We start from the raw sequence: 22,173 nt of genomic DNA, 5'->3' as shown, positions 1-22,173 counted from the left end.
CCATGGATGACTAGGACTATTTGAATCAAAACCTTTAACCTCGACTATTATTTTCCTCGCTGGATTGAACTGAGGAGCTCTAATCCATGGACCAAATTGTTTTTTGTCTACCGTCAGTGTTCCTCTGCTATAAGCCATAATACACAGTCTTTGTCGTCATGTAATACAAGCCCGCACCAGTAACAAATATTCGGTAAATGCTCGTACTAAAATGCGACCCATCCCTCGCTATTTTGGTCCCACAAGATTTTTCGGCCCTTGCATAGTGGTTTAGAGATATCCACTTCTTCCTGTACCCTTATGAAACTACCTCTTTTCATCTCACCAACATCATTTGATTTGATGACAGTACCTAAAGTTTCTCCAATACTAAGTGTAGTATCTATTGTCAACAACAAGAAAGGGAGGTTGTGGAGTTGAATCCAAAAAGCCGTCTTGTCAAAACAGAGATCTTGGATCGGAACAACACCATTGTATCTTTGAAAAACCACTAAGTGTCTATCGAAAGCCCACGGTGCTCCTTGCATGACCTTCTTTGCATCCACGTCCATTTGCATCCACGTCCATTTCAAAAGCTAGCAACAGTATCTTATTTCCTCCATCAGACACCTCAAAGTTACCCCGAGTATGCCATAGTGGTCAAAAAGTCTTTACCACCGCCTCAACATTTAATGATCTACGAGTAAAGAACTTAGCAGCTAACACGAAATCTAATTTTTTCTTTCCCCTTGAGAGGTCCACCTTAGTATCTTCAACCTCCAACAGAGACAGTGTTTTCCACTTTTGAGCCAAATCCTCGAGGTTATGACCTTGTGGATAACCACGACCACAAACCCTACTAGTTACACAACTAAAGGGTACACAACGTTCATCTCAATGAGAAGGGGAACTCTATGCTACAATAGAGAGAGCAAAGCTACCTCCTCCTGAGAACTCATCTTTGTAAAGACCTATTATGCTAGACGTTTAAACTTAAAAGACTTGAAGTCTTAGACAAGGTTTTTTTTAACAAATTTGAGATTACAATTTGGTCTATGTCCTACTCGTGTATGGTCTGTCTTCAAAAGCAAAAGCATTACTATTTGCAATAGTGCAATACTTTTTAGAATCTCAATACTTTCATGTATGACTTTTCTATAACTTGTCATTTGTTATTAAATTAAAAAATATATAAATATAATAAACGATTATATGTGTGAGTGAGTGTTTCTTGTTTTGGGTGAATAAGTAATGGTTATTATTATATGGTTTTGTACTTATTCAATAATTGTTTATTATTTTTGACAAATTGAATAATTATAACAAAAAATTGGAAGATTTGAACTTTTAGATGTATCTCTTAGAAACACCATAAGATGTAAGTTAAGTTTACAAGATTCTTGACAACTGTTTTTTTTTTTTTTTAAAGTCTTTAAGCAATCTTTAATCATCTCATTCAACTATTGTACATAATATAGATATATACATATAGTATGGTTAGGAAAAAATTGTTAATCTTATTTTATGTTTGGCCCCTCCCCCCTCTCAATACAAATTCCCTACTCCGTCACTAAAAATAGTATATGACAAAATGTGTATCCGTGAAAAAATTCGAGCTCTTTACCCTGTTTCTCCTTCGTATTCAATCTTTAATTTCCTCTCAATGAAATACTATCTTTCCATCCAAAAATAATGTATATTCCAAATAGACCCATCTGATATACTAAGTTGCAAGAATAAAAATGTAATAAATCTTATATAGAGGGTATATTGATTAAGGAGACTCCTATTACAACTCTAGTGAGGAATAATTTGTTTAACTTTACAAATTGACTTGTTCTTTTTAAAACAAAATTTATAAATTAACTTAAAGTGAGAGAAAAGCTACTTTACCATCCAAATTCTATCCTATTTTACCATCCAAAAAACTACTTTATTATTTATACCATACCATTTTTCAACATTACCAACATCAAAACTTCTATTCTTCTATTCTACTCTTTAAAATAATATATCTACCCAATAAATTAATATATCTCATTCTCTCCCATCTCTATCCTCTCTCTAATTCTTAACTCTCTTCCTCTGTCTCTCTTCCACTAAAACCACCACCACCTCTACCTCCACCTGCTTCACTGCCTATCACCCACCACCGCCAAAACAAAACCTACAAATGACCAACAAAAACTCAGCAAAATCTCCATGCCCACGATCCCATGATCAACAAAAACGCCAATCTCCATGACCTTGTATCTCCATGACTAACAAAAACCCAACAAAAACGCCGATCTCCACATCCCATGATCTCCATGCCCAACGGCAATCTCCACATCCCACGCCCAACGTCGATCTCTACGCCCAACGCCGATCACCACACCACACCAAACCCACTTCCACTGTCGACCCAATTGCCACAACAACTCCACCAATCTCCAAAGAAATCCAAGAAATTATGGCCCACCCAGCGAAAAAACCTAGCCACCACCATGCAAAACCACCACGGCATCGGCTAGCAACCATTACCCAATCACAGTACCCACCACCATTCCAACCACCAAAACCCACGCCAACACCCACCAAGAGAAACCCATGTCGATCCGAACCCATGCAACCCACGGCAAACCCACAACCCAACGCCGATCTCCACACCACACCCAAACACCGATCTTTATGCCAAACCCCAATCACCGATCTCCACGCCACCAAACTGATCTGCAATGAGAGAGAGAAGAGAAATAATGAGTGGGTGGTGGCTTGCCATGGCCGGTGACAGTGGGTCAGGCCATGGTGTGGTGGCTATGGGGTTGAGTCTGAAGAGAGGAGAGCAGAATGAGAGAAAGAAGGAAGATAGAGAAAAGAACGGAAAAATGAGGGAAAGAGGAGAGAGGAGAGAGGAGAGAGACAATTAAAAACTAATTTTTAGAAATACAATTGAGCTACAGTAGCATCTTATTAATAAGATGCTATTGTAGCTCAATTGTAAATTTTTTTACAATTCTGATGGTTTACAATTTTCAATGCTGGGGTGTTTTTGGCTCTAATGGCAAAATATTCCTTACATTTCCCATTTGCCATTTTCAATGGGATGCTCTTACACTTGATTTTCTGAAAAAAAAAAAATATATTTTAACCTATCAAAAAGTCATTCTATTTACATAACCGCTTTTGTAATATATTGTACATCCAATTCTTCATATTACAATACATCAAATTAAAATAATTTAAGCAATTCTTTCTACATATTTTTTTATACCAAACTCCTAGCACACAAACCTAGCGATTGCAGATTTGAGGCATCTAAACCCATTGCGGCCTAAACTCATTAGGTTCATCCACCTATGAAAAAAAAAAAAAAACCATTTTGATCTCTACATTTTGGGGATATTATCAATTTGGTCCTTACATTTTGGTAATGGTCAATTTGGTCTCTATTATTTTCAATTTGCTATTAATTTGGTTCTTACATTTTGGTAATGGTCAATTTGGTCTCTATTATTTTCAATTTGCTATCAATTTGGTCCTTACTGTCAAATCATAGTTTTTCTTGCACTTTATAAGCAACCAAAACATAAAATCAAATTTATTAGTCTCCAACTTTGGTAGACACAAGTATTAGCTTAGAAACTAAAAAAAAAAAAAAGCATATTTGGACCTAGAATGACTACAAATTGAAAGTAATAGAGATCAAAGTCACTACAAGTTGAAAATAATAAGGACCAATTTGATTATTACCAAAATGTAAAAACCAAATTGACAATGACCCAAAAAATATAAGGACCAAAATGATATTTTCGGCTTATGTAAATTGGTGTACAACACCTCGTGTGAATATTCAAATCCAACTTATAAAACTTTTTTCACCCCAACTACAATTGTTTTTTAAGCCAAATACGTCAATAAAATAAAGTGTCCATAAATGGGCATTAATAGTATAAACAATATTATTACCCCCCTCAATTATTATTCAAGTCTCTCAAACTCTTAAAATTCATGAGTGCCTAGTTTTGAAACATCTAACCAGCATCTTGAGAATATATTTAAGAAATTCATTTATATAAATCATCTAATTTATGAGAAACGTAGAATAGACACACCCAAAAATTGCCAAGCATTCGAATAGATATAAAGAAACTCATTTAAAGGGAGAAAAAAAAAAAGTCCAGACTCTTTATGGTCCAAAACTATAAAACCACTGGCGGAAACGTTCTGATGGTAAAAAGTCATCACAACCCATCACATTGCAAATTCAAGGTTGTGGTACGCCCCCATCTACTGCCAAGGTGGTTTGGCGCCATATATTTTCTTTTTGAGAGGGTTTTAATCGATGACATCCGCTCTTAATGATAACTCTTTATTATCAGACCAAGATATCAATCAATTTTTGGTTTTTTTGGTGTAGACGGGAATTGAATCCCAAATCTCTTATACAACTATTAAAGACTTTTTGAGCTATCTGGAACCCACGCGCCATATATATTTTTATTTGATAAACACACACACACACACACACACACACACACACATATATATATCTATATATAGAATTTTGTTAATGTGTGCCCTAAGGGCACACAATAACTAATCATTTTTGGAAAATATTTTTTCGGAAATTGAAAAAGTATTGACAATTTTTTCGATTTTCGAGAAAATATTTTAAAAAATAAATGGCTTAATGTGTGCCCTAAGGGCACATATTAATCGGACCCATATATATATATATATATATATATATATATATATATTTATGTATGTATGTAGATTATAGGGGAAGGAGTTCGGCACCATATATGATAGGGTTTTATGGGCCGAGATTAGTAAACACACCTAACAATTTCCATAAAAAGATAATTTTGCCAATAAGATAAATGAGTATATACAGTACTTGATTTGACACTGGCATATGTAAGGGGGTGGGGATTGGCAAGTCCTCACGCAAGAATTTTGTGGTGGTGTTGTGGTAATCCTGATAATACCGCAATTTCAAGGGTCAAAAAACCAACACTACCCTTTACTGTAAATTCGAAATTCCAAACTGTACCCAAACGCGACCCTGCCCGCATACACAAACACACACAGGCCCATAAAGCCAAAAAGTCCTCTGTCATTACCAAACCACAGCCGAAAAAAAAAAAAAAAAAATTAACCCCAAAAACCAAAAAAACCAAAAAACCCAAACAAATTACCAATTTTTTTTTTTATTGTACCCAAAAAAAAAAAACCCCACTAGGGTTTGACTGGAAAAAACTGCGGATCGCGTGCAAAAAAGCCAGAGAGGGTCAGAAATTTCACCGATTCCGTTAACTTAGCGCTTCTCTCCGTCACAGAGATCTATTCTATTCTCTGTTGCTTCCGAAAATCCCGCTATTTTTTTAGAGAGAGAGAGAATTTTGTTGCAATTTTAGAGAGAGAAAATGAGCGAGTGAGTGAGAGACAGAGGTGGGTTTTTTTTTGAACGTTGGGATCGGAGGGCTTATATGGGTTTTTCTTAAAATTTGGGAAGTGGGTTTTGGAGGGTGTTTTCTAAAAGTGGTTTTTTTTTTTTTTTTTAAGAAGAAAAAACAAAAAATTATAGTTTTGGTGGGCTTGTGGGGTTAGTGGGTGTGGTGTGAATTTTGGGTTGATTTTGCATGCAATCTGGTGGAGGAGGAGGAGGGCCCAGCCGGGTGGGACCGGCGGGGCGGGCGGCATCCACATCATCGGCTGCATCGCCGTCCTCGTCGTCTTCGGCTGTGTCGACCCCGCACTTGGGGTTTGATTCGATGCAGCAGCAACAGCAGCAGCAGCAGCAGCAGCAGCAGCAACAACAGCAGCAGCAGCTGGGGTCTAGGCAGGTGAGAGCTTGTTGGTGTAATTGGATTGTGTTTTTTGTGAGAATTTTGGTTGAATTGGGAAATGGGGGTTGGGGGGTTTTGGAGTTGTGGAGTGTTGAGTGTGAGTGTGAGTGTGTGAGTGGATTTTGGTGGAACATTTGTTGAGAGATGTGGGTTTTGGAATTGGGAGTGTTTTGGCAAATGGGTGTCAGTGAATTTGTCATTAATGGTGTTGGGTGGGGGGGGGGGTTGATGATTGTTACATTATGTATATACGTTTTGGGAGTTGGAATTTGTTTTGTTTTATTTTTTGTTGGAAACTAGTGGGAATGAATTTTTGTAATTAATATACTATGTTGTGTGGTGTAGTTACCATAGCACACAGGTTATTGGTTAGTTGCTTAGTTGACTTTCTGGTTAACCAAGTGTTAAGAGTTATTCTAGGAGACAAAGTTGGCATGTCTTAATTTGGAAGAAAATGGGAACTGATGGTTTCATTGAACTTTGAGATGCTTAGCTTTTGTTGGGCTTCAACTTCAGGCGGCTCAACTCTAGAGGGGGATAAATTATACTTGGGGTGTGCTCTTGAATATAGTTAATGACCTTTGGCATTCATTGCCTAGCACCACATTTGTTGTTAGATTATAGGGGAACGTGTCTGTTTTTTTTTTTTTAAAATTTGTTTCTTATGCCTTTCATGGTTTTGATATATAATTTAGAATATGTTGAATGGGATATGGAGGTCAAATTAGGTTTACCCTTGTTTGGGTTTGTGAAGTTGCTCACAGATGGTTTATATGAATATGGATTTTGGGTTTGTTTACTAAAGTGTGAGAAGTTGATTAACAGCAGAAAATGGTGGTACCATGAGTTCAATGTTACAGCTTGCCATTATTGATCTTAGGAAATAAGATCAAAATGATGTAATGAGCTGTAATATTGTACTTTCCATACAATGTCTCAAGTTGTTCTGCTGGCTAATCCACATGATCTCAAGGTCCTAGTCCTCTGTGTATTTTTGTTCAATGTAAATTTTCTAGAAATTTTCCTTATCCACAATTTTCTTTCTTTACTTTTTGTTTTCCTCCGATGTATGTCTCATCCTCTGTTTGTTGAGCATTGATGCCTTGGACTAGCACTTCATAATCATAACTATTGCTTAAGTTCTTATGAATATATATTTATAAATATGTCAATTCATTGGTGGACATAATTTTCTATTTCTTTTTTCATTTCATAGATTGTCACGGTTCTCTGTATTGCTCACTTACATATTGAATGTATGTTGCACAACTTCTATAATTTCATATATCTTAGGAACAGTATGTATTGATTTTGGAGCTTTTTCTGTTTCTTTGCGTTCTTGATTATGCGAAGTCACTGATGTTTTCATCTCCCATATCATTACCATGTACTGATTTGGAATAAAAATTTTGCAAATGAAAGTTGGGGATAAATTTTTTTTTAATATATATAATTCAACCTAGGGGCATTAATGTAATGGGGTTTTCTCATGGAATGATAATTGGATTTAACTATGTATCATTTATTGTTTATGCAGTCATTACAACAACAGTTGCATAGAAAACCTGAAGGGAACGAAGCCTTTCTAGCATATCAAGCTAGTCTCCAAGGGGTTCTAGGAGGGAACAACTTTGCTTCATCTCCTGGCTCTATGCAACTGCCTCCACAGTCTAGGAAATTCATTGAATTGGCTCAACAACACAATTCCCCCCATGAGGGCCAGAATACAAGTCAAGCTATTGATCAACAAATGCTAAGTCCAGTTCAACAGGCTTATCTTCAATATGCCTTTCAAGCTCAACAAAAATCAGCTTTGGCAATGCAATCACAGCATCATGCTAAAATGGGAATGTTAGGTCCACCACCAGGGAAGGATCAGGACATGCGAATGGCAAATCTGAAAATGCAGGATCTCATTTCCATGCAGGGGCCTAATCAGGCTCAGGCATCATCATCTAAAAACTCATCTGAACATTTTGGTCGTGGTGAAAAGCAGATGGATCAAGGGCAGCAGCAACCTACCTCCGAACAGAGGAGTGAGCCAAAGCCTTCAACCCAGCTGACAGGCCATGGACAATTAGTACCTGGAAATATGGTGAGGCCTTTGCAAGCACCACAAGCTCAGCAGAGCATGCAAAACATGTCAAACAACCAGCTCATGTCTGCCCAGTTGCAGGCAATGCATTCATGGGCACTTGATCGCAATATTGATCTCTCACTGCCAGCAAATGCCAACTTGATGGCACAGCTCATACCATTGATGCAGTCTAGGATGGTTCCACAACAAAAGGCAAATGAAAGCAATATGGGTGCACAGTCATTACCTGCTCCAGTGTCAAAGCAGCAGGTCACTTCTCCATCAGTTGCAAGTGAGAGTTCTCCCCATGCTAATTCATCGAGTGATATATCTGGGCAGTCTGGCTCTGCAAAAGCAAGGCAGACTGTTTCAGCCAGCCCTTTTCGCTCGACTTCAAATGCTGGCATGGTTAACCATGCTAGCAACAATGCATTGCAGCAGTTTGGTACTCATGGCAGAGAGAATCAGGTGCCTTCTAGACAGCATGCTGGGATTGGTAATGGAATGCCATCAATGCATCCCCCTCAGTCCTCTGCCAACACAAGCCAAGGTGTGGATCATTCTCTGAGTGTGAAAAATACATTAAGTAGCCCAGAAGCTTCGCAGTTGCAGTACCTCAGGCAGTTAAATCGATCTTCTCCACAAGCAGCACCTCCTACAAATGATGGGGGCTCTGGCAATAACATCCTTTCACCAGGTGGATCATCTAGTCAGACGCCTCAACAGCGCTTTGGGTTCACCAAACAGCAATTGCATGTTCTTAAAGCACAAATACTGGCATTTAGGCGGCTGAAGGTCTGAACATCTATTTCTGTGTGTGTGTGTGTGTATGTGTGCTAGTTTGTCTGTGTGATCTCTTGCTGCCTTTCTTTTCCTCTTGAATAGTCTTTGGTCTTGTAACAATTTCTGAGTGGATGGTGTTACTTATTTCCTGTTGCTTGACAGAAAGGAGATCCTGGTCTGCCTCAAGAACTACTTCGAGCTATTGCTCCACCACCTCTCGAGTTGCAGCTGCAGCAGCAAAATTCTGCTGCAGGAGGAAATAATCAGGATAAATCTGCAGGGAATATTGCAGCAGACTATCCAAGGCATATAGAGTCCAATGAGAAGGATTCAACTGCTGTGGCATCAATTAATGGACAAAGTTTCCCAAAAGAGGAAGCTTTTGTGGGAGATGAGAAAGCAACCATCAGCACAGCTCATTTGCAAGGTGTTCCGGCTGTAATGAAGGAACCTACACCAGTGGCATCTGGTGGAAAAGATGAGCAGCAATCCTCTGTATTTTCTGTTAAATCAGATCAGGATGTTGAACGTGGTATTCATAGAAATCCTGTTAAAAGTGATTTCCCAGTGGATAAGGGAAAGGCTATTGCACCACAGGCAGCTGCATCTGATGCGGTGCAAGTTAAGAAACCTGTACAAGCAAGCACGGCCCCCCAGCCAAAAGACGCTGGCTCCGCTAGAAAGTATCATGGGCCCCTATTTGATTTCCCCTTTTTCACTAGGAAACATGACTCTTTTGGGTCGGCAATGATGATTAATAACAATAATAATCTCACATTGGCATATGATGTCAAAGATCTTCTTTTTGAGGAAGGCATGGAAGTGCTTACCAAGAAAAGGTCTGAAAATTTAAGAAAGATTGGTGGTTTACTGGCAGTGAACTTAGAGAGGAAAAGGATTAGGCCAGATCTTGTCTTGAGGCTGCAAATTGAAGAGAAAAAGCTTCGACTTTTAGATATACAGGCACGGTTAAGGGATGAAATTGATCAACAGCAACAAGAGATAATGGCAATGCCTGACAGGCCATATAGGAAATTTGTTCGGCTGTGTGAGCGTCAGCGACTGGAGCTCAGTAGACAAGTACAAGCCTCTCAGAAAGCTATGAGAGAGAAGCAACTTAAATCCATATTTCAGTGGCGGAAGAAGCTTCTCGAGGCTCACTGGGCCATCCGTGATGCACGAACTGCCCGCAATAGGGGGGTTGCCAAATATCATGAGAGGATGTTGAGAGAATTTTCCAAAAGAAAAGATGATGACAGGAATAAGAGGATGGAAGCGTTGAAAAATAATGACGTTGAAAGGTACAGGGAGATGTTGCTAGAGCAACAGACAAGCATTCCAGGTGAAGCTGCAGAGAGATATGCTGTTCTCTCATCATTCTTGACTCAGACAGAAGAGTATCTACATAAACTGGGAAGTAAAATAACAGCTGCCAAAAACCAACAAGAAGTGGAGGAAGCAGCAAATGCCGCTGCAGCTGCTGCACGATTGCAGGCATGCTTTGTATCTCTTTCTCCTGTTCCCCCTGCCCCCCTCATTTTTTTATTTTCTCTCAAAGCATCCTTTTTATTTGTCTATTTTTTGTTTTCCCATTTCTCATCTTTAAAAATCATTCCACTTGTTTATGAACAAAAGATATTTCTTCCCAATTCATTAGCTATGTGTGTTTGGTGATTCTGTGTTTCTGGCTCATTTACTTATCTTTTTTCTGGCAAAAGGGTCTCTCGGAAGAAGAAGTTAGGGCAGCAGCGGCTTGTGCTGGGGAGGAAGTAATGATAAGAAATCAGTTCATGGAAATGAATGCACCTAAGGATACATCTGTTAGCAAGTAAGTAAATTTATTTGTTTAATTGTATGCTTCATCTTATCAAGTTCCAAGGGGGTGGCTGGCTCCATTGGGTAGAATTTTTTTGCTATCTGTGTCTTCAAAATGTGGCTTTGCAGTTATTGTTCCTCTTATTTATTAGTTTGATTAAGCTCAATTTATTAAGAGAATGATATGTAAATTGATGTATTTCTTGATTTAGCGTCCTTGTGTTGTACATATAACTTTTACTCATTATTGTCACCAGGTATTATACTCTTGCACACGCTGTGAATGAAAGGGTCATGAGGCAACCCTCAATGTTAAGGGCTGGAACGTTGAGGGACTATCAACTTGTAGGTTGCTAAAGGCTCTTTTGTACTCTGTTTTATATAGCAAGTCAGTTTTTAATCCGTTCTGTGTATGATTCTGCAGGTCGGGTTGCAATGGATGCTCTCTTTGTATAACAATAAATTAAATGGAATCTTGGCAGATGAGATGGGTCTTGGGAAGACTGTGCAGGTGATTTCTCTAGTTGTGCACAACTCTGAAATTAGCCTTGGTTATTTCAACTTTTGAGCCTGTTAGTGTGCCTGAAAACATGTAAAAGTAAGATTTGATTGTATTCTTCTCTATCTAGGTAATGGCATTGATTGCTTACTTGATGGAGTTCAAAGGGAACTATGGCCCACATCTTATAATAGTTCCAAATGCTGTTTTGGTAAATTGGAAGGTTAGTATATTTTGTGTTCTGTGTTAATGAGTCTCACCTTTTCCATTTGTATCTAATGTGGCTAACAGAGTTCACTTTACAGAGTGAGCTCCATACTTGGCTGCCATCTGCATCATGCATTTATTATGTTGGTGGGAAGGATCAACGATCAAAATTATTTTCTCAAGTAAGAAGGATGCAATTGCTTATTTGCTTGATCTCTATTCTTTTTTTATTTTAATAATAAAATTCATAACTTCTTGTTTTTGCTATTTATTTGCTTATTTATTTAATTATTTAATTTTTCTGTAGGAGGTTTGTGCTATGAAATTTAATGTCCTTGTGACAACTTATGAATTCATCATGTATGATCGTGCAAAACTTTCAAAAGTTGATTGGAAGTATATCATAATTGATGAAGCACAAAGGATGAAGGACAGGGAATCAGTTTTAGCACGTGATCTTGATAGATATCGCTGCCAGAGGCGCTTGCTTCTCACTGGGACACCATTACAGGTCTGTTATAACAGTTTTTAATTCATGATGATTAGACATTGTTTGACACAGATGCATTTATTTATTTATGTGTATATCTTTTTTTTTTTTTTTTTTCTTTTTTTTAAATAGCCTAATACGGTTCTCTGACCTTATGACCTTGCATAACCCTGATTATATTACTATTCGTTTTTCCTTATAACATTATTTACAGCATTTTTAGGGCTGCGCTTTTCAATATAACTTTATTAGCATTCTTTTTTATTTATAATATTGCTTAATCTAATATACATGTGCACACATGCACAACTCCTACTCATTTGGTTGGCAAACCAATTTGGCTGGCTTAACTGAAGCTGAAGCTTTAACTAAAGGTGTCCTGAGTGTAGTTCAAAACTGGATCCTAGTTCTTGGGTAACCATGAATTGCTTTCTATATATGATAAAATCCAGTCTATGTCATTATTCTTAGCTGCTCCTGTAACCTATAAGTATGGAGGAAGCAATATCAGTATACTTATTGAACAAGCAACACATAATATACCTTTCCATATAAAAAAAGAAATTTAATAGTGGGGAAGACTATGTTTACACTCGGCTCATCTCTCCCATCATCATGTGCATAACCCAAGCCTCATAGTGAGTTTCAGAAAATGCACCTGGGAAATCTTGACATTTTTGCTTCACTAAGTTTCTGAGCTGCATATTTGCATTTCCTTTCCTGCCTTTTTTGGGACTGTTGCTATTGAGCATGTGGCCTCTTCTATCACTCTTTGGCTACTTTTTCTTACATTGTTGCAAAATCAGTCTTTCTATGTGTTTATATGAGGTTGAATATCTATTTTTCAAAATTTTGATACGTAGTAATCTGGATTTATGATTGGGAAAGTTTGTTACTGATCCTCTAACAAAAAGAAGATATTCTGTTCCCATTTATCTAAGTTGGAATTTAGTCAGGAGTGGAAAGATTGCTCACATATATTTGAAGAATAAAAGTGAAGGTTCATTATTTATATGTCTAAACATATAACTATAAATCGAAAGCTTTTTTTGAAAGCTACAAAGAAATTATTGATCTACTTGATCATTTATATTCTTATAATTTTATTCAAGTCATTGAGTTTAGTTGAACATGGAGCGATCTTTCTTTTGCAGAATGATTTGAAGGAACTCTGGTCACTTTTAAACCTACTTCTTCCAGAAGTATTTGATAATCGGAAGGCATTTCATGATTGGTTCTCAAAGCCCTTTCAAAAGGAAGGTCCTACGCAGAATGCTGAGGATGATTGGCTTGAGACTGAAAAAAAGGTCATCATCATACACCGACTTCATCAAATTCTGGAGCCATTTATGCTCAGGCGTCGTGTTGAAGATGTTGAAGGCTCACTTCCACCTAAGGTATCATTGTGGCAGTCCTAGTTGGTCATATGAGTCATATCTGTTCTTTTCACTGATCCTAACAACAATGTTGGATTGCAGGTTTCCATAGTTTTAAGATGTAGGATGTCAGCTATTCAGAGTGCCATTTATGATTGGATCAAATCCACTGGCACTCTTCGGGTTGATCCTGAAGATGAGAAGCGCAGGGCTCAAAAGAACCCAATTTACACGGCTAAAGTGTATAGAACGTTAAATAACAGATGTATGGAGCTTCGGAAAGCCTGCAATCATCCTCTGCTTAATTACCCATATTTCAATGACTTATCAAAGGATTTTCTCATAAGATCTTGTGGGAAATTGTGGATCATGGATAGAATTCTTATCAAACTTCAGAGAACTGGGCATCGAGTACTGCTCTTTAGCACAATGACGAAACTCCTTGATATATTGGAGGAATACTTGCAATGGCGACGACTTGTCTACAGGCGAATTGATGGAACAACTAGTTTAGAAGATCGTGAATCAGCTATCGTGGACTTTAATAGCCCTGATTCGGACTGCTTCATTTTCTTGCTTAGTATTCGTGCTGCTGGTCGGGGTCTTAATCTTCAGTCTGCTGACACGGTTATCATTTATGATCCTGATCCAAACCCTAAAAATGAGGAGCAGGCAGTGGCTAGAGCCCACCGTATTGGACAGACTAGAGAAGTCAAAGTCATTTATATGGAAGCAGTAGTTGATAAAATCTCTAGCCATCAGAAAGAAGATGAGCTAAGAAGTGGAGGTACAGTTGATATGGAGGATGACCTTGCTGGTAAGGATCGTTATATGGGATCTATTGAGAGCCTGATAAGGAACAACATTCAGCAATATAAAATTGATATGGCTGATGAGGTTATTAATGCTGGACGCTTTGACCAGAGAACAACACATGAGGAGAGGCGCTTGACTTTGGAAACATTATTGCATGATGAGGAGAGATATCAAGAAACTTTACATGATGTTCCCTCACTGCAGCAGGTCAATCGCATGATTGCTAGGAGTGAAGAGGAAGTTGAGTTATTTGATCAAATGGATGAGGAACTGGATTGGATTGAGGAGATGACAAGGTATGACCAGGTACCTAAGTGGCTTCGAACGAGTACTAGAGAAGTAAATACCACTGTTGCCACTCTTTCCAAAAGACCATCAAAGCACACTTTATTCGCTGGCAATATTGTTGCAGAATCTAGTGAAATGGGTTCTGATTCTTCTCCTAAAACTGAGAGGAAAAGGGGACGCCCAAAAGGGAAAAAGCATCCTAACTACAAGGAATTAGATGATGAAAATGGGGAATACTCTGAAGCGAGTTCTGATGAGAGAAATGGATATTCTGTTCATGAAGAAGAGGGAGAAATTGGAGAGTTTGAAGAGGATGAATTTAGTGGTGCTGTTGGGGCACCACCAATCAACAAAGACCCATCAGAAGAGGAGGTTGCAGTTTGTGATGGTGGATATGAGTATCCCCGGGCTTCAGAAAGCACAAAAAATAATCTCACAGTAGAAGAAGCAGGTTCCTCTGGATCATCCTCAGAAACTCGAATATTGGCACAAAGGGTACCGCCTTCCATTTCTGCTTCTCAGAAATTTGGGTCCCTGTCTGCTTTAGATGCTAGGCCAGGTTCTCAACCAAAAAGGCTGGTATGTGTCTTTCATTCTCTATGGATGATTTATTGTCAGTTGGTTTATTTTTTATATCTGCTCATTTTTGTGCTGTTAACATTTTTCCAGCCAGATGAACTTGAGGAAGGGGAAATTGCAGTATCTGGAGATTCTCACATGGACCACCAACAATCTGGAAGTTGGAATCATGATCGTGATGAAGGTGAAGATGAACAGGTTTTGCAACCCAAGATAAAGCGAAAACGTAGTCTTCGGGTTCGTCCCCGTCATACCATGGAAAGGCCAGAGGAGAAGTCTGGTAGTGAGACGCAAGCTTTCCAACGAGGAGATGCATCTCTGTTGCCATTCCAAGTGGACAATAGGTATCAAGCTCAGTTAAAGGCTGACTCTGAAACAAAAACATATGGAGAACCCAATGTCTTTAAACATGATCAAGCCGATTCATCCTCAAAAAGTAGGCGAAATTTGCCATCAAGGAGAATAGCTAATACGTCAAAAGTGCATGCTTCGCCAAAATCTAGCAGATTGAATAGCATGTCAACTCCGGCAGAAGATGGTGAACAGTCAAGAGAAAATTGGGATGGTAAAGTTATGAATTCAAGTGGGACATCAGGTTATGGCACTAAGATGCCTGACAATATCCAGAGAAGGGTATGCCTGTTGAACTGGCTATATATCCATGATACTTGAAATCTTCATATTATAAATGTGGACACATTGAAAACTTAATTTAGTAATTGTTTTAGACCAACCATGAATGAATAAAATAATTAAAATCGTAGACTACTTGTTAAGATTAGCTTCATGCTTATGTTATTTATGCTATCAGTATCTCTGGTTTCCTTATGTATCTAGTATTATTTCTTACTAATTTAGGGAAAATGCCTAGAGTTTTGTACATAAAGAGTAAAACTTCATTGACAATTTGAGCATCTGATTATTGGGTGACAAGCATCATACTTACCTGGAAATTTTATAAATCAAAGGATGGTGATATTGAGGTCATTTAGAGGAAGTGGTCTGGTGGACACAGCCTTGTATCATGCTTTCTTATAAGGACTTTTCCCATCTAAGCATCAGAGTCTAATATTAATATGATGCGATTTGGTGTATAAGTTGGAAATCTTGCATAGAATAACATCCCTCTTATACGACTAGTGGTGACTTTTCAACACTAGTATTGGCTTTTTTGACTTTTTTCTATAAAAAAAAAAATGCTAGTGTTGACTTTTAATCTTTTTTATTTTCTCTTTTCCTTGCCCGAGTCTGGTTACATAATAAGAACTAACCCAAACTTTTTCTATTTGCAGTGCAAGAGTGTAATCAGCAAGCTTCAAAGGAAAATAGGTAAGGAAGGTCCTCAAATTATACCTCTGCTAACAGATTTGTGGAAGAGGATTGAAAACTCTGGGTACGTGGGTGGATCAGGAAATAATCTTTTGGATTTACGAAAGATCGATCAGCGTATAGACAGATTAGAGTATAATGGAGTTATGGACCTTGTGTTTGATGTGCAGTTCATGTTGAAAAGTGCAATGCATTTTTATGGGTTCTCACATGAGGTATGATTGCTCATTTACAACATTGTACCCTATCATTGCATTAATATCCTCCTTTTGATATGGTTTCTTGCGTATTTCTTTCCTTTTATCTTCTTTCTTAAAAATTATGATCCAAATTCTAAGTTTCAAACTCTTGTTTTAATCAGGTTCTGAATTCTTGTTTTTATTTTGAGCTCTGTTTTTGCAACCAATCAGTAAATCATAGAACTTAATTATCTGAAATATGAGAATTTATTATGTATAATTTTATATTAGCTCTACTTAATTTAATTAGGATGGCTTGAACAAGTTTTCTCGAGGTTACTGCCAAACACATCCCTCATCCCTCATCCCTCTCATATTCTAATGCCTATGTTTTGGAATTTCTTCTGGAATTCCAAAAACTTCTGACAAAGTTTAACCACAAAACTGGTTGTAGCCTTAAGTTACAATCTTACTCAATAAAATAAAAATTACTACATATTTTGAAAATATAACCGTTAAATTACATGTTCTTTACTCTCTTAATACACGTCAAATTTTTTATCAATAAGATATTATTTACTATATGATTTATAAACTTATATTTTATGCATAATTTTAAACTATAAATCTTGCAATCTAAACAATTTATTGATAATATAGCTATTGATCTTTAATTTTCTAGAAATTTTGTAAGCATGGAGTTTATAAGAAGATGTAATCCAATTGTGGATTTGTCAAAATTCACTTTTAATAAAAAGATATTAAGTTAGGTTGTAGCTTTAGGCTACAACTAATTCTGTAGTTAAACTTTGTCCAAAACTTCTGCTTGCATTGCTAAGAATAATGTTACAATAATTTAGGGCCAGGGGTACTTATAATCTCCCAATTTCATTAATGAATCCAATTTCATTAATGAATTCATGATTTCACTGAAAAAATGAAAATAAAGAAATCTTGATCTCACTGTCTTTTTATAATGCCCAGGTGAGATCCGAAGCGAGGAAAGTGCATGATCTCTTTTTTGATATCTTGAAGAATACATTTCCGGACTCAGATTTTCGAGAAGCCAGAAATGCGCTCTCTTTTTCTGGCCAATTCTCTACCACTGCTGCTCCATCCCCAAGACAGCCAGCTGTTGGCCCAAGCAAGAGACACAAGTTGGTAAATGAGGTGGAACCTGATCCAGGCCCTCCACAGAAGCCACCACAGCGTGGACTCGTTTCCAGTGGTGACGAGACAAGAATTAGAAGCCATATGTCCCAGAAGGAATCAAGGGTTGGGAGTGGAATTGGCAATAGCCGAGAGCAATCTCAACAGGAAGATTCCCCACTTCCTACACATCCAGGAGAGCTGGTAATATGCAAGAAGAAGAGAAAAGACAGGGAGAAGTCGGCGGTGAAGCCTAGGAATGGACCAGCCGGCCCAGTTTCACCGGTTAGCATGGGTCGTAGTATGAGAAGTCCTGGTTCAGGTTCTGTACCCAAGGACACAAGACAGACCCAACAAAGCACCCATCCGCAAGGATGGGCCAACCAGCCTGCTCAACCAGCAAATGGGGATGGTGGGTCTGTTGGTTGGGCAAATCCTGTAAAGAGATTGAGGACAGATTCTGGAAAAAGGAGGCCAAGCCATCTATGACTGAGAGGTATAATGATTGTAATGGATAAATTTCTTCCTATTAACTTCAGGGCGCTGAGTTTATTAGAGGGCCTTCGCTGCCTGTACTAGTGGAGATTAGCCATACTGTTAATAATAGCATAGGGTCTTTGTTCCTCTGTTGTATTTTACATCATGGTTAAGAATCAAATAGTTTTTTTTTTTTTTTTGTATCTGCCCCTTGCAGGTATTATGTTGCCCTGGATAACCGAAGCCTTTGTATAGATTTGCTTTCATATTAATTTTCAGGCTTATCATACATCTTTTAACTATGCTTTAACCTTTTTTTTTGCTAAGCAACTATGCATAGTTAAAGCATAGTTTAAAACTATGCTTTAACCTTACTAAGCAATCTCACTGTGATATCCTTTTTGAGTTGTTGAATCGTATTTGCACTATTATGTAACGGGAGATTGGAGAACCCACGCAAACCAAGCTTAATCCAAGGATGGACCCTCTAATCTTCTTCTTGTTTTTGTTTTGTTTTAATGACAATTTCATTCAAACCAACCAAATAGAGTTGCTACACGAGACAAGAAGAAAGTCTCATCATAAATATTGGCTTTTCAGATTTCTTCTTCATAATTGAACTTTCAACCATATTCCCTGCTCTAAAATATTATAGATACAACCAAAGCGAACCTAACAATAATTGATTTACAAGCCTCTTCCGAGTCCTTGGCACAATGCTTTTAATATTCTTGCCTTTCAACTTTTCAGCAGCCCCATGTTGTTCATCATCCAATCAACCAACCTCTCTAATAAACTGGCATCTTTTTAAGATAGCTGACTAGATTCATTTCGTAAAGAGGCAATCAAAGAACAAGTGATCTTGACTCGACTTTGCTTCTATATTTGGACATCCTCTTCTAATTAGTAGCTTTCTGTCTTTAATAACCAGCCAGCCTAATAAAAGCATGCCCAATAATTAGTAGCTTTCTGTCCTTAATGTGAAAACCAAAAAGTGGGATCCATGAATAGTATCAAAAAGTGCAGTAGAGCCCATGAATAGTAGTAAAAATAAGTTGAATAGTAAATTAAGTTGGCAAAAATAAGTGTTGCCAAACACATTAAAAGCTGAAGCATAGCAATTAATGTTGTTGCTCTCACGTCGAGCAATGTCAACAGCCATATCATTTCCATTCTATATTCTAAATTTGTCATACAATTTTAAAATAATTTTTATCAATTTTAAAATACTAATAAAATTAAAATAATTTCCAACCTATCCCCACCATAAAGGCCACTTCTTATAAATTTAATTCCACCAGCCCACTTCATATAAATTTAATTCAACCGAAAATCCTTTGAAAATGACGGTTACAACTTTCTGTATTTCCACTAAAAACCCTTTAAAAATGACGGTTACATCTGTATTTCCTTCCCTTTTGTTGCCCAGTTTAAAATTCTAGTCTCCCTAGGTTTTGTTTCACTGTGCCAGATTTAGTTCCTTCCCCTTTCTCACATTCTAACGACAGCCTCTTTATCTTCCTTCATTCTCTCCCCACAGTATATAAATATTAATAGAAGCTGGATGATTTAGTTGAGGTATCTCTAAATCCTAATTTGTTTTGTGCTCTATTCTTTCGCTTGATGTTTTTTATTCCCTTTTTACATTTTGTTACCACCTCTTTTGTGTTGTGGTGTGGATAGTTTGTAATTGGAACTTTACCTCTTTATGGTCTGCTCATCTTGAGTCTTTGGAATGGGTCTTATTTTGTGCGACTCCAATGACTTTAGTGCAACTCAGATTAATTCATGAAATGTGTGCAAAATAAGGCAATGTTATATAAATCAATATTGTTGAAGCTGAAGAAATTTTCCCAATTCCCTTTGTGATAGTGGAATGAGAAATTTATGTATTACAATGTCAAATATCTGTGTCAGTGTAATTTGATACCCAAGGTAATTAGATTAGAGTTTTCAATATTGTGGCATCTTTTTGTTGTGTTAGTGGGATGAGAAATCTGTGCATGTATTACAATGTCAAATATTTGTATCAAATTTTCTGTGTCAGTGTAGATTGATACCCAAGGTATTTGGATTAGAGTTTTGACTTTGTTGTTTGTCTCCACTTCTATCAAATATTCTGTGTCAGCGTAGATTGATACCCATGGTAATTGAATTAGAGTTTTAACTTTGTTGTTTGTCTCCACTTCTATCAAATGTTCAGTCAGCCCTATGCAGCTATATTTCTCCAACAAAGTTCCCTTAAAAGGTGCCTTGAGCAGTAACACTAGAGAAGGAATAGGAGGTACCTTTTGAGCAACAACACTATATTTCTTTGTTCATAATCCGTTCGAGAAGATTCTTCTTAGGAAAGGTGTGTTATTGAATTTGGCCTTTACCTCCATAAAATCTGACTTCACAAACCCTGAATGTAAGACTATTGATATATTACAGAAACAATTTATTTTTGTGATAATGTAAAAGGGATATTGAGGCTTTATTGTTACTGTTATTGGTGTAAAAGGCATAGAACGTATCTATGTAAAAGAACTGTTGCGAAAGTATTATTTTGAATAGCTGTCAATACACATTTATAAGTGGTGCAAGTGTTGAATAATATTATATTGGAAACTGAATTTGGTTGAACATGCTTTAATGATTGCCAAGTTTTCAACCTTCAATGATAGGTCTTACTGTTCTAAATCTTGCAATCAAATTTAGATATTTGTTTACCGTGTATTATATGTAACCCGATTGTATTGATATTATTATATGACGAAAATTTCTGTGACTATAAATCAATGATTTTTTTTTTAATTTTTAATCGTTGATTTGTGCCCTTTATTATTGATTCAGTTTTGCAAAGCACTATGGATTTCACCGATGTCTCTTTTGCCATGGATTTTTGTTGTTGAGTGAAGGCTTAGTCATTGGCAGCATGGGGGAGGTTTGATATTGTGGGTCTTCAAAGATTGAAGTTCAATAGCCGTTTTGGGCATATTGGGACATCCAAAGCTGCAATAGACAGATTATGAATCAATCTTATACGGTGATGTTAACAATTATGACATATTGTATGAATTCTGGTACATAATTGGAATTCATACAGTATGTTTAATTTTTACTAATTTGCTAATACTTGTTAATTGGAATTTTGCTTTAATATAGTGACTATGACTCTCTTGCTTATTTACAAATCTATTTTTGTTTTTGGAATCAGAATTTATAGGTTCTTCAATGGATTTGTGGATTACATCGATTGCTAGAAGCTTTCAGCACCTTCAAAACCCATGCCCATGTGTGTGTTCTTCTTTGACCACTTTGTCTTCATCCAATTTGTTTTACCAAGATTGATTTTGTTTTGTTAAAGATGTAGTTATTTTGATTCTGCCTTGATTGGTTCATTTAGGGTAATTAATTCTGGAGGAAATTTGATTGAGTTTCTAATTCATTTGACCACCTCAAGTTGTAAGAGCCTAAGAAAATTTAATGTTGTCAATTCTTTCTGGGTGGGTCCTCCCTCTCCCACAAAAATAAAAAGCTTAATGCCTTGCAATGCTTTCCAGGTTGCCATCATCCCTAAGGCTCCAACCTTACAGTTGCCATCATCCCTAAGGCTCCAACCTTACAGTTGCCACAAATTAGCTACTTCCCCACAAATTAGCTACTTTCCCATGATTAGATTTTTGTAAAATGGATATATTTTTCACCCAATGAATTTGTAGATGGACATTCTGAATCCATACCATTTATTAAATTCTCCAACAAATATGATTTCCAAAATTCCATAATCATTTTAGAGTTCTTATGAAATTCAGATTTATTTTCTCATTTTTCTTTTCATTGAGATGGATTTTTTGAAGCCTAACTTATGTTCAATGTGAAGTACTTCATTTTGAGATTAATATCATAATATCATAACGAGTAATTTCATAATATCATAATCTCCATCTTGCACTTTGGAGCAATTTTTTAAAATTACTTTGGTTATTCGGTTGAAAATTATACTATATTTGTTGGACATTGTATATGGCAGATGAAATGCATCTCCTATGTTTTTAGAGAAAAAAGCAAGGTGTCGAAAATAAATCAAATGACCTTTATCCCTAACTGATAAAAGATGGAGCAAATATGGAGGTGATAAATCTTATTCGAATATGCTAGGCAAGTAAACTCATGGATCAATCACTTACTTAATTTGTGTTGATATTATTCTTATTGAGAAAGAAAAGAAAAAAAAGGCTGATGGCCTATTCATCTGTAATTTTGTTAGGTTTGCTTCGTTATATATTTTTTATTTTTTATGTTTTATTGTAT

General features: G+C 37.0%; 1 protein-coding gene across 2 annotated transcripts; it reads left to right on the top strand.

Annotated features, from left to right (window-relative positions):
* The first annotated feature begins 5,514 nt into the window (after positions 1-5,514).
* LOC142618076 (ATP-dependent helicase BRM) lies at positions 5,515-18,179 on the top strand. Of its 2 annotated transcripts, XM_075791043.1 has the most exons (15): positions 5,515-5,810; positions 7,351-8,685; positions 8,836-10,167; positions 10,392-10,501; positions 10,746-10,833; positions 10,913-10,999; positions 11,118-11,210; positions 11,293-11,376; positions 11,502-11,705; positions 12,839-13,081; positions 13,163-14,743; positions 14,834-15,376; positions 16,036-16,072; positions 16,154-16,287; positions 17,236-18,179. In XM_075791043.1, exons 1-15 carry the CDS (start codon positions 5,607-5,609, stop codon positions 17,887-17,889), a joined length of 6,729 nt encoding a protein of 2,242 aa, XP_075647158.1. In that variant the 5' UTR covers positions 5,515-5,606; the 3' UTR covers positions 17,890-18,179. The 2 variants fall into 2 exon arrangements, with proteins under 2 accessions (XP_075647158.1, XP_075647157.1); XM_075791042.1 differs by having other exon boundaries at positions 16,036-16,287.
* The last annotated feature ends 3,994 nt before the right edge of the window (positions 18,180-22,173 follow it).

The sequence above is a fragment of the Castanea sativa genome, chromosome 11, assembly GCF_040712315.1.
Source record: "Castanea sativa cultivar Marrone di Chiusa Pesio chromosome 11, ASM4071231v1".
In the NCBI taxonomy this organism is placed as follows: Eukaryota; Viridiplantae; Streptophyta; class Magnoliopsida; order Fagales; family Fagaceae; genus Castanea; species Castanea sativa.
The sequence above is the reverse complement of the archived record's forward strand: the minus strand, read 5'-3'. Positions and strand labels throughout refer to the sequence as shown.